Here is a 12504-nt window from a genome sequence, read left to right on the forward strand (position 1 = left end):
AGAGTTTCCTTAGCTAAGCAAGAGCACACAATTCTCAAAGAGTGTTGAGCATTTGAGCACAAGGGAAAAGTTGTTGTAGATTAGGAGAGCCTATTTATAGACTCAAGCAAATACTCTTTCATTCTTCGTAACTAGCCATTTAATGCTTTTAATTGATTAATACAAGTTTTAATCGATTAAAATGAGTACAGCGTATGGTTTTCAAAAAGTAGAAAACTCCAACGGTTATCTTTAGGGAAATAATATGGCTCGCGGCCCTACTCCACATAGTAGGGAAACTAGACATTTAGTTGGGTGTCTTTGCACTCAATGCGGTCTGGCTCGTACAGATGTCATGGTTGTAAAGGGTTCTATGACATTTTGTATGGGTTACTACCTGAACAGACATGCGCCGAATGTAGTGTAATATAAGGTGCGACCTACCCTTATATAGAGGGGGCAAAATGCCTGCTTTATTGTCTAATTAAAGAAAGGGTCCTATTACATTTGGTATGGGTTACTACCTGAACAGACATGCGCCGACTGTAGTGTCACCTAGTATAAGGTGCGACCACCGCCCATATATAATGAGGGAAAAGTCCTGTATTATTATCCAATTAATCAAACCAAATTATCATGAGAAGGTCCTTTATTACTAAGATTCATATGTTGAAGAAGCATGATTTCTTAGATTTTGCTAGTTGTGTTCGATGTAAATCTACTTATGGTTGGATCCCTCATTTTGCTCAGACTTATTCTATGCCTGATTCCAAAAGCGATATTAAAGCACAAATTGAATCTTTCTGGGTTGGTGCTTTAAAGGAGATTGAGGAGGATACACAAAAATATGAATATCATGTGAAGTACAGAGTTGAGGACTGTGTGAATCCAGATACTAGAACTCTCAAAGTCCCTAAATCAAATTTTGTTAAAACATATAAAAAAAGAATATTTTCTCTTCTAGAGAAGCATAGAAATGATCATGATAAAGACATATTAGAATCGCTTCAGAAACAAATTGAGGAACTGACTTTGAACTGCTCTGAAGATAGTATTTATAAAGCTTGTCCAAACATTATGGAAATGTTAACTAAAATCAACATGCCAAGTGTCAAGGAGTTCCTTCGAGGTAAGTATCTTATGGATAAAGAGTATCCCGGTAGAATGACAATTTATGCTCAAAGTCGAAAAGGTGATAGTCTAGAAACCGGTGCCTCAGAGTTTTCAGCCAAAGAAATCAATAATCTAAGAAGTGTACTATCTGATAGTGATAAGTTGTTGTTGGTAGAGTTTGGTAGCACACCATAGAGTGTTAGTGGTACATTCCCTTGGGTATCTTTTTAATCTTGAAAATTCTGTGAGTCTGGCTAGTCTGATTGATCGTATAAAAAGCAATGTAAGACATTATGCCACATTCTTGCGTTATTAGAAGGGTGTTCAGAAGAATAATGAGGTGGATGAAGTAGATGTGGGTACTAAAGCTAAAATTAAAGCTTATCCCTTTGGAACTGCATTAGTAGAATTTTTAGTAAGTCGTGGTCTATTGTGCTTGGTAACCTATAATACGGATTTATTGAATAAATCAGATTCGAGTGGTGATAATACTCCGAAGATTGTTGTCAAAAAGGTGGTCAAAAAGAATAATAATTATTATAGAAGCTCTTTTGTATATGTCAAATGCTTGTTTAACCCCTCATTACTTCCAATTAAGTTCAATTTACCTATGGTATTTCCTCCTAAAGATTGGGAGCTTCGTAATCCTGAACAAAATCGAAAGTGGTTAAATGTGTCTAATATCTGTGGAGGTTATTTAAGCAACCCTACTAGCCTAATTTACAACACTCATCGGTGTATGAGTACTCTTGATGCAAAGAATTTCTTCATCTATTTCGGCGAAAATAATAAAAATGAAAGTCATAAAAGGCTAAATCAGTTTTATACTACTGTCAGTAGCTTACACTGTCAAGCATTTAAAATCAATAGTTTATTCCTTGAACATCTATTGATGAATAGGGGTAATTTTGAAGTACTTGGGTTTTTGATGCCCGAATTTCTTTCCAAGGTTATACTTCCCNATGCCTCCGGGATACTTAGAAGTCATTTTGATAAGAATAAGGATATTCAAACAATATTCAAATTTAGTGATGTGCATGCTTTATTGATGAAGAATATGCAGCGGGCTCGTTATGAGTGTACAATTTTAGATCTGGCAAAGGCTTACNATGGGTATTCTTTGTATTTTCCTGCCTTTATTGACTTGAGAGGTCGAATCTATCGCAGCGGCATTTTTCACTTCCACGAGCGAGATTTAACCCGAAGTCTACTATTTATATATTGTCAAAATAAAAGTAGAAAGACTTACTTTACGAATACTGATAAGGATTATACGATAGAGGAAGCGGAAATTTACAAAATATATATAATCGCTACTGGATTCCTCTATAAATCATATATAAATGAGTAGGAGGCTCTAAAGGATATGAAACGGTGCTTATTGAATGATTTATTTTTAAATATTCCATTAATTAGGCTTAAAAAGCCATTACAATTTCTATCGAATTATAGTCTCTATGCGTTAGTAGGTAAAAAAAGGATTATGTTATCCGAGTTGTTTAATAGTGTTCCTGTAACTCAGGATGCTAACGTTAGCGCTTATCAACTGATGGCATATTTCCTTCTTGATTTTGATTTTGCCATGCTAACCAATCTTTTTGATACCGGCAGTAATATAATGGACATCTATTCTTACATCAGAATTGAATTAATTCAATTCATCAAATTTTCTCTTTATAAGGAGAATCCTAAGCTATGCGAGATTTTGGATTGGGTCCTAACTAGGAGTATAGTTAAGAAGATATATATGCCAATGATATATGGTAAAACAGTTAATAGCACAACTAAGAATCTTATAGAGTATCTTAGTCAGGATGTCTTGCCAAAAGAATGTTCAAACCTGGCGGCTCTATGCTTCCAATTTTGGAAACAGAACTATAGTTCTATGGATGCATTTATCCAGCTGATCGCCTGGTAGGTCGGGTATGCTCTTCCCTAGAGCGACCGATCTTGTACAACACTGAATATTTTAGCACATCACAAGATTATGAAAAGATGGAAAAGCACTCTGTAAGAGTGTACGACTCTCACTTGAAAAAGTCGGACATCCACATTCGTGAACTTCATTCATCAAAAAGATGAGCAAATTACTATGTCTATGGCGTTCAAGGCGAACTCAGAAGATATACCTCTGTATACAGTGCATGACAACTTTATAACAAATTCATTTCATTGTAAATCATTGAGCAAAATATACCTAGATATCATTAAGAAAATGGGGAATGATGTAACCTCTAAACTCTCTTGTATTTGAATTGTTCATGAATATATATGTTTCTTTCATTAATTGTTAGAGATATTCTTCTTTAGTCAAATGCTTGGCATAAATCTTATGATTTGTAAATATCATGAGGAGATATCGCACTCTTAGCGTAGGTGGAATTAGGGAAGGGGACAACTTTCCTCTTCTCACCCTAAGATTGGTATCATGAGATATCTACAAATCACGATCTGGGCAATTCTCTTGATTATGAAATATTGCCTAGGGATAAGAATAGGACGGTCAATTGCTTTAAGCTTCTGTGATTAATGCATTAGTAATTACTAAGGAGACTAGGGATATTAAACTAGTAATTATGGTAATAGGCTCTTTTCACCGAGGGATCGAGTTTAGAGTAATTTAGAAAGTTGCATGAGAGTGATTAGGTGAACTCTAAATCCTAATATCATATTCATCTCATATTATCAACATCATCCATTCACTTTTATGTTTAAATTGATCAAATTGCATTCATGTTTATTTTTCTGTACTTTACATTCAAAAACCCCAAAATATTGTTTTTATAGTTTTGATTGGTTAAGCAAAAGCACAACAGTTTAGTGTCTTGAGTCTCTTGGAAAAACGATACTCGGACTTACCATTTTATTATTACTTGATACGATCTGCTACACTTGCCAGGATGTAAACAATATTGAGGAATTTATATTTTACGAGAAAACTATTAAAAGTATTATTTCCAATAAGAAACCAATTCACCACCCCTCTTGGTTTGTTGTACACGCTAACCATTATGTTCCACTGCTCTAACATCACATGTAATCAACCAATTCAATTATATAATTGATTAAGTTTCTAAAGCGTGTGCTTTAAAATTGGTTAAATACCTTTTTTGGTCCTAGTTTTGGTTGGTAACATTCAAAATGGTCCCCATTTGTTTTTTTTGTTCACTTTAGTCTTAAAAAACGTAATTTGTGTTCAATTTAATCATTTTTATGTTCAAAGTAGTCCTAAAGAATGTAATTTGTGTTCAATTTAGTCCTTTTTTGTGGACACAAATTACATAAAAATGACTGAATTGAACACAAATTACGTTTTTTAGGATTAAAGTAAACAATAAAAAACAAATGGGGACCATTTCGAATGTTACCAACCAAAACTAGGACCAAAAAAGATATTTAATCTTTAAAATTTTAACAATTTGATTAGAAAGGGAAATAAAAAACATAAGCATGAACAACAATACATTCCTTTCCCATAGAGTCCACAAAATAATCAGACCTAGTCAAAATATTGTAACAAGTTACAAAGGTTAAGGGCATCATCGATCGTACAACAAAAAAATTAATCACAGCGATGGTGAAAAATAGAAACCAATTACCTCCACTTCCCAAATCCAAACACCACCAGCACACCAAATGCAAACCTGAAACACAATAAAACAAACACACCAAAATGCAATCAACTCACCATTCCCACATTAAACTCCAACAGCGATCCATTTGCAAAAATTAACAACAAATTACAAGATAGATCGAGTTCTGGATTCCAAACCTTAAACTTCAAAATGAGATCGGTGAAGGTTTTCAGGTTTCCTTAGAGTGAAATACAACACTGAGCAACATTTGTATTCCAAAACCTAAACTTAAAAGAAAAATATCTCCCACCTGAAAATGAGAGAGAAGAAGCTTGTGCACAAGTTTGCTAGACCCAGGTTGACGAGCACACTGGTTTACTGAACCGTGGCAGAAAAACGCAATTGTTGAAGCTTGATTGATGAGCGATTATGGAGACAAACATTGGTAAGATAAACTTAGAACACCATATTTGATAACTGAGAAGGCTAAGTAGAAATTTGAGAAAATTTGAAACGTGTCGCATTTAGGTTTCAAAATTTGGAGAAAAATGAGAAATTTTGAAAAAATTTAGTGTAAAGGTTGAAACGTAAAAATTGTATTATAATTTGTGAATGTCTCTTAAAAAAATTAAAACCTCCACAGTTATTACTTAATAGACAACTCATTATAACCATCTTATTTGTGAAAAAAATTTTAACTTCCACAAAATAACCTCTAAACAAAACAAACTTTTTATAGTGACACCAAAATAAATTCATTATGAAGTTCAGCTTAAAAATAAAAAATAATACTCCCACCATTTCTATTTATAAAATTCTTTTAACTAATTCACACTTTTTTTAAAAATAGTTAATTAAGCTATTTAAATTTAATCAAATTTTCAATAATTTTTGTGGTTACAGAATTAATCTTACCATAATTAAAACTTTTATATCCATAATCACTCTTATCATAAAAAATATATTTATCAATTATGAATTGCTCAATAATTATATTTACACACATGTGTTTTAAAAAGAAAATAATATAATATAATATATCAATCCTCACATCATATCCATATCTGGATAGTCATGACTAACTTTCAACTTAATACTATTTTCAGATCATTTAAAAAATTTAAAAATCCTTAACTATTAAAGTTATGTTTAATACATTTTTTTTCTTAATATTTGCAAATTATTCGATGTGAAATTTCAATTTTAAAAGAAATTAATGTATTTTTTTTTTATAAATTGTTGTTGACACCATTTTGGAAGTGTCAACATGTCCATAATTATAGGTTGCTTCAACTTTTTACTTTTTTTGTTTTGTTTTATTCACCACACCTCCATGTCTTTTTATGGAGATAATAAAAGCAAATGTGGTAAATGGAAACGGAGAGACTGAAAGGTTAAAAAAAAAAAAGACTAAAATCATTTACACGCTATAACAATATCAAGATAAAAAAACATTAACTCTATAAATAAAATGAAGACTACATTAAAGATAAAAAAAAATTAAAATCACATTAAATAAACCTTTCATATATAAAAAAAAAAAAAAGTATTCAACCTTTTAATAGAACATTTCGACACCAACCTAAAACCTACTGCATATTTATAAATATCTATAATATACACAGAGTAAACATTCAACCAAAGTTGAAGTAGAAGAAAAGCCCTTCCGCTGAGTTAGCCTTAAAAGTTAAAGTCAATGCGTCTCGTCTCGTTAATTTGTATTGATCAATGCATTCCTACAGGAGGACCTTGGTGTTCGAAATATTCAACGATTAGTCATATTCCATTATTTTCATCTACACTTGTTTTCTTAATTTCAATTGCAAACTTAATTGTTGCCAGAAAGCGACATCTTACACACTTGTTCAAATGATGTGAATGGGTTAAAGATTTAAGAAGCGAAAAGAAACATTTGAATGATAATAAACGATTACTTTGACGAGGGTACAGGAAAGAAATAAATAATTAAGTGCAGGAAACACAGCATACACAGATATGTGATGGATGCAGAAACACAATCTTATAGCAGCATAGCGAACAGTGATGTAACGTGACGAGAAGGTTATTAAAGAACAAAATAAAGATTTGGTTGGAAGCATATAAGAAAAATGGGAGTTGTGTAAAATGAAAAGTTTGACTGAAAAATAAGGATGTATGTGTAGTGTATCTGGAAAGATGGATGGTGTGAGGATGGTAATAAATGCTACAGTCCCCACAGCAGAATTGACATGAAGATGGCAGAAAGGGTAAAAATGATCACATGCTGGAGGGGTTATGGCATATGAAGGTTTGATAGGGTGGCATGCTTGTTGTGGCCTAAATCAGCAAACTATCAAAACCTGGAGCCCTCAAAATTAAAAGTGGACGTCTACTACATGGACCCACCACATCACTCATCATTACCCTTCTCACAACAAACTCCACTCCACCACTTTTACCACAACCTTTGAAATTTTACATTCTTCATCATCACAAATAACAGTGTTAATCACTTGAGTTCCCTTTTTGAGGTAGGATAAAGATAGTTACAGAACATATTTTTAACAATATTTAAAAATCATCGTATATGTGATTGTGTGATTGGTTTAAATACATTGATATTGTGTGATTGATTTATGGTAATGTTATTGTATCATTTGGACCAATCACATAATAACATGTATGATAATATTTAAATGTTGTCAAAAAAATGTTTTCTATATATTATTATCCTTTAAGATATGAGAGAAAGAAGAGATTTGAAGTAAATAATGAAGGATTAGAAGAAGAGAGGAAAGAGAGGAGGGGGAAAGACATGCCATGAAATGTGAAACATAATGCCACATGCCTTGTCTTGAGCATCCATTCTTTGTACTTCTTTTTCCTGACTCATAAAAGTTGAAAGCAACCAACAGGCTGTCCTTATTATCCATCTTCCTTTCTTTCTCTCTCAACCTACTACACTCACTGGAGGAGGTGAGGAAGCCCCTATATTTGGAAAAAATAAATATTAAAATATTTGGTTCAACTTCTAAGACGGAGCATATCATCCAGACCTTTTTGCCTCTCTCTCCTCCTTCTTCAGTATCAACTTTCAATACATTATCCACTCCACTGTGTGCACAAATCCATGACTTCACATCCTTTAACTCTCTAACAGGTATGGTTTTTGGGATTCCCTCTCACCTAACTCACAAAAACCTCTCCCTCATTCATCTATAAAATAATCAAAATAACCTTTTTTTATTTCATTCACTCCATTGGCTACTCATGGAATCCATGTCAGGCAACCACTGGTCGGTGAAGGAAGAACTGAGCATCCTATTGCTGCTCTTGTCTGCAACTGCAAGTACTCTCTCCCTTCCTTCTTTCAATCACTACTGTTTATTTATTATTTATATTTATTTCCTTTCTACTTTTATCTTTCTAGTTGCTTCACTGTGCCTTCTTTGGTAACCTTCTCAATTTATGCTTCCATTTTCCTTGGAACTCTTCCTACTACTTCATTAACTCTAGGCGGTCATGTCTTTATTTACTTATTTAATTCTTCTTAAAATTTAACCCTTTCTTTCTTCCTAGTACGGACAAAAACTTGTCCAATGTGTTTGTCTTATAATTGCCTGTTTGTGTCTGTCTAGTTTTTCTTGATTTCCTCCTCCCCCTCTATCATCATCTATCACTTTCCATTCTTCTTCAATTGGACTTTTACCCATCCCCTTTTCACTTGCTTCTTAATTTAAGTTTGCCTCTCCTTACTGTCTCACTATTTATGCAATACAACCTCATGCCTTTCTCACTGCATAATTTTCTCTGTTGCTCCTCATGCAATTCTGAACCTATGGTACATAGCACATATAGAAGGTAACCATACAAAGGGAAGGGTGGGGAGGGGGGGTTGGAGTTTTATTTTTCTCTATTATTTTTTGTTATGGACTGGAATTTGAAAGCACCTTCTTGGGATTTGGTGGATATGGATAAGGCTTCCATACCCAACATAGACTCGATGGAGGAGCATAACAGATTTGGAGTTTATAGAATGGAGGGAGAGTTTTCTGTGGACTTGAAGCTTGGTCATGTGGGGAATTCTGGCACTGAATCAGCATTAGCCAAGTTCAAAGATGTTGCTGCTGGTGCTGGAGTCTCCAAAGTGGCTTCCTCACCTTCAGGGTCTTCTAAGAGAGCTAGAGCCATTAACAGCACAACCCTGACTGTGTCATGCCTTGTGGACGGGTGCAATTCTGATCTTAGCAACTGTAGAGATTATCATAGGCGACACAAGGTGTGTGAACTCCATTCCAAGTCCCCAGAGGTCACAATCGGTGGCCTCAAGCAAAGGTTCTGCCAACAATGTAGCAGGTTTGTATCATATCATACCATATATACTGAAGCTTTTGTTCTTTTGCTTGAAATTGAGTTCTAGATTGCTTGTAAGCTGTGGTTTGTCCTCTTAATTATTGCTTCTTCTTTTTCTGTTTTTGCCCCCCTTTTCTTTTCATTGTACCTCATCCACATTTAATTTGTGTCGTTTGCATTGCATCCGTATCCATTATTCATGTTAGCTTCACAAGTACTCATACGCCACCAAATTACTTTATTTTGCTTTCCCCTACCATTAGCATCTTCACTTAGCGTTCTTTAGAAGAAGCAGGTTTTTATACTCTTAGTATTTACTTCCTCACCATTCATTTTCTAAAGATAGAAAATTTTCTTTGTTTTTACTTTTAAAAAAATTTAAAACCGCATTAAATCTAGGAAAGAGAATTAGAAAAAGATTCGTTCCATACTGATTTCTTAAACCAAAACGAATCTCAACACATACGAAACCTGTTGAATTATTATGATTACTGCAGTTTACAAATACTAGTTCTTAACCCTGGTGTTTGTCGTTATATGTTTATACTCTTTTTGTGTGGCACTTTTCACAAACCAAATACCTCTGCTATATACATGGAGAATCAAGCTGAAAATATACCGGTGCACGGAACAAAATTAATTACAGAAGTTTACACATAATAATAATATGAGAGAATGACTTGCCTGATTTGTTCTGTTAATATACCCTGTGTATGTGTATGTTGCTTGTAGGAGTTGTGGTAAATCCGTGGTAAATATTTTTCACCGCTTAGTTTGTTGTGCATTTGATTTTATGTTCTTCATTCCATTTCCATGTCATATTGGCGTGTCTCAGTTTGCTGAAATTCTGAAACTTGACTGTTTTTGGAAGGTTTCATTCGCTGGAGCAATTTGATGAGAGAAAAAGAAGCTGCAGAAAGCGTTTAGATGGACACAACAGACGGAGAAGAAAGCCTCAGCCAGAACCTCACACCCGACCTGGTAGTTTTTTATCGAATTACCAAGGTAAGCTTTATGGTTGTAGTTGTTGTTCTAATACCACATTATCTGAATGGACCCATGTGCATATATGCGTGGATTTCATGCAGGTATTAGCTAGAGATACACATCCACATAGGTACACGAGTCTCAAAAGAGTAAGAAGTTTCATGTGGAAACAATGCACTTAGCTAAATGAGTGCGCTGCCCACATACCTGATATGGCTGATTTGGTCCATTTATGTCCACGCTCATGACAATCTAGTGGCCACTAGTTAAATATGTCACTACATATACACCATAAAAAAAGGAAAAACATTTTCAGTAAACTCCCATGTGCTTCAGAGTCTATGCATCAATCATTCTGATCTTTGACTTCATATAACTCTTATTTTTCTTCTTGGTTTTTTGAAAAACTATCCATTTTTATTCGTTTCTCTATCATTTTACTTCATAGGGGACTGAAATGACGTTTTGCAAGTCAAAACTTTATACAATAATACTTTATGCTTACCATTTTAAGAGCTTGTATTCGACTTTGTTTGGAAGTTGCTTCTTTCGAGAGATTGATCTAGACTGTCATCCACAAGAAATTATCGCTGAAACCATAAGACCATATCTTTGATGCTAATTATCTTGTGTCTTGCTTTGCAAAATTTGTTCATACAAATCAGAACTGTTATATGATTTGAGATCATCATATTTCTAATGTAACATGTGGTAGGTACAGGATTATACAATAAAATAATTTGTCCTGGATAAAACTACAGTTTTACGTTCTTTCTAATTTCGCATACCATACAAATTCTCACTCATGTGCATCATACCAAACTTTAGATTACTGATAAATGATATATTCTGATCGAGCATCTACATTTTTGTTGACATAGTACTTACTTTCTTGAGATAAAGTATAAGAGTTGAGAAATTCAAGATTTTTCAGGTACTCAGTTGCTACCATTCTCAAATCCACACGTGTATCCTTCCAGTGCCATGATGAGCACCCCTTGGAGTGGAGGGCTTGTGACTTCCTCTGCAGATGCTAGGTTGCACAACCAGCACCACCATCAAGAGCTATTTCTAGGATCTTCTCAGAAAGAAGGGAAGCAAGTGGCATTCCTACACGGTAACCATCCCTCCACAGGTGCACTGAGCAACCAAAGCCTTCCCTTTCCGTCTCCTTCTGTGTGCCACACGCTTCTGAGGAGCAGCCCTTTATCAGAAAGTTGTGGAGCGAGAAGCAAAATGTTCTGTGAAAGCTTAACAACAACAAATTCGGTGCATGACACTCCTTGTGCTCTCTCTCTTCTGTCATCATCACAGACGCACACACCTGGGAATGGTTTGAATCAAATGGTGCAGGCACCGTCGATGTCCCTGATGCAGCCCTTAGGCCTGAGTCTGCAGGATAACAGCAACTTAGAGTCTGTGGAGCGAGTGTTGGTTCCCAATGGGAGTGACCACTGTTCCTCCATGTATAGCTTGGGTTCTGATGGATCCCACTGCAATGAAGCCCCTCAACTGTTCCCCTTTCAATGGGAATAGACCTTTTCATCGTAAGCCAATCATTCATAATCACACTTTGTCTTTCATTCCTAATGAATTCTGATTTTTATCCTAAGCCAATCATTCCTCATCAATCCTTAAACCCTTATGAACAATCCTGCTATTTTTATCTGTATCTTCACACCAACAAAAACTAAACAATTTTACATGCCATTCACTACACTAACTTAACTGTATAACCAAAATTTACATGTATACCTTTAAACGGAATAATGTCACATGTACTTTCGTTTTCGAACATATATTAATATATATATATATATATATATATATATATATATATATGATAAATCTTAATTAAAGCTTTATTTTCGGTGATTATTTAAAAAATATTTCTTTTTTAAGTAAGATTAATACGTTGGTTATCTCTATTGGGTTTTCCTTTCTTGCTAATTTATTTTTGGACGATGATATTTTGACAATAACAATTTTTTTTACAACGGGACAAGTGTCATCACTTTATTGGTCTATTTAAATTTATGTTTAAAAAAAGGAAAAAGTTCTTTTAACAACACTTTTTTAACAACTTTTTGACAACGCATACGTGACAACTTGTGATTGGTCTGTTTTAAACATTTTTTAAAACATAAATTCAAATAGATTAATAAAGTGATGACACGTGTACCGTTGTCAAAAAAGTTGTCAAAAAGTGTTGTCAAAATATCATGATCTTTAAAAGAATATTAAAAACGGACCAATCACAAGTTATCAACGTTGTCAAAAAATTGTTAAAAAAGTAGGGTTAAAGTTACTTTTTCCTTTATTTTTATCTAGAGTTAGGAATGAAAAAACAAATTGCGTCTTCTTACTTATAAAGTTACCTAGTTGTCTTTATATAAAGGTAATTATTAAATTATTTTTAATTAGAAATTTATATTGGTAAAATGTTTTCAACGAATTTGCTTTCCTTTTATACTTTCCAAAGTTAAAGGAAGTCGGGACGTCGTCGAACAGAAATGTT

At 34.0% G+C, this 12504-nt stretch overlaps 1 protein-coding gene and 1 pseudogene across 6 annotated transcripts; both read left to right on the forward strand.

Moving 5' to 3' along the window:
• The first annotated feature begins 615 nt into the window (after window positions 1-615).
• On the forward strand, window positions 616-3419 carry LOC106760310 (annotated as a pseudogene).
• Window positions 3420-7483: 4064 nt separating this feature from the next.
• On the forward strand, window positions 7484-11747 carry LOC106759633 (squamosa promoter-binding-like protein 13A). Of its 6 annotated transcripts, none has more exons than XM_022780592.1 (5): window positions 7484-7806; window positions 7933-8507; window positions 8626-9002; window positions 9871-10004; window positions 10912-11747. In XM_022780592.1, the coding sequence occupies exons 3-5, from the start codon at window positions 8650-8652 to the stop codon at window positions 11520-11522; spliced, it is 1098 nt and encodes a 365-aa protein (XP_022636313.1). In that variant the 5' UTR covers window positions 7484-7806; window positions 7933-8507; window positions 8626-8649; the 3' UTR covers window positions 11523-11747. The 6 variants fall into 6 exon arrangements, with proteins under 6 accessions (XP_022636313.1, XP_014498399.1, XP_022636314.1 ...); XM_014642913.2 differs by having other exon boundaries at window positions 7933-7995; XM_022780593.1 differs by lacking the exon at window positions 7484-7806 and having other exon boundaries at window positions 7813-8507.
• The last annotated feature ends 757 nt before the right edge of the window (window positions 11748-12504 follow it).

Source organism: Vigna radiata, chromosome 5, assembly GCF_000741045.1.
Source record: "Vigna radiata var. radiata cultivar VC1973A chromosome 5, Vradiata_ver6, whole genome shotgun sequence".
Lineage (NCBI taxonomy): Eukaryota > Viridiplantae > Streptophyta > Magnoliopsida > Fabales > Fabaceae > Vigna > Vigna radiata.

Coding starts and splice junctions, on each gene's coding strand:
- LOC106759633 (XM_014642911.2), top strand. CDS start 8,575: ATGGACTGGAATTTGAAAGCACCTTCTTGGGATTTGGTGGATATGGAT. Junction 9,003..9,870: donor TTCTGCCAACAATGTAGCAG/GTTTGTATCATA, acceptor TGTTTTTGGAAG/GTTTCATTCGCTGGAGCAAT. Junction 10,005..10,911: donor TTTTTTATCGAATTACCAAG/GTAAGCTTTATG, acceptor GAGAAATTCAAG/ATTTTTCAGGTACTCAGTTG.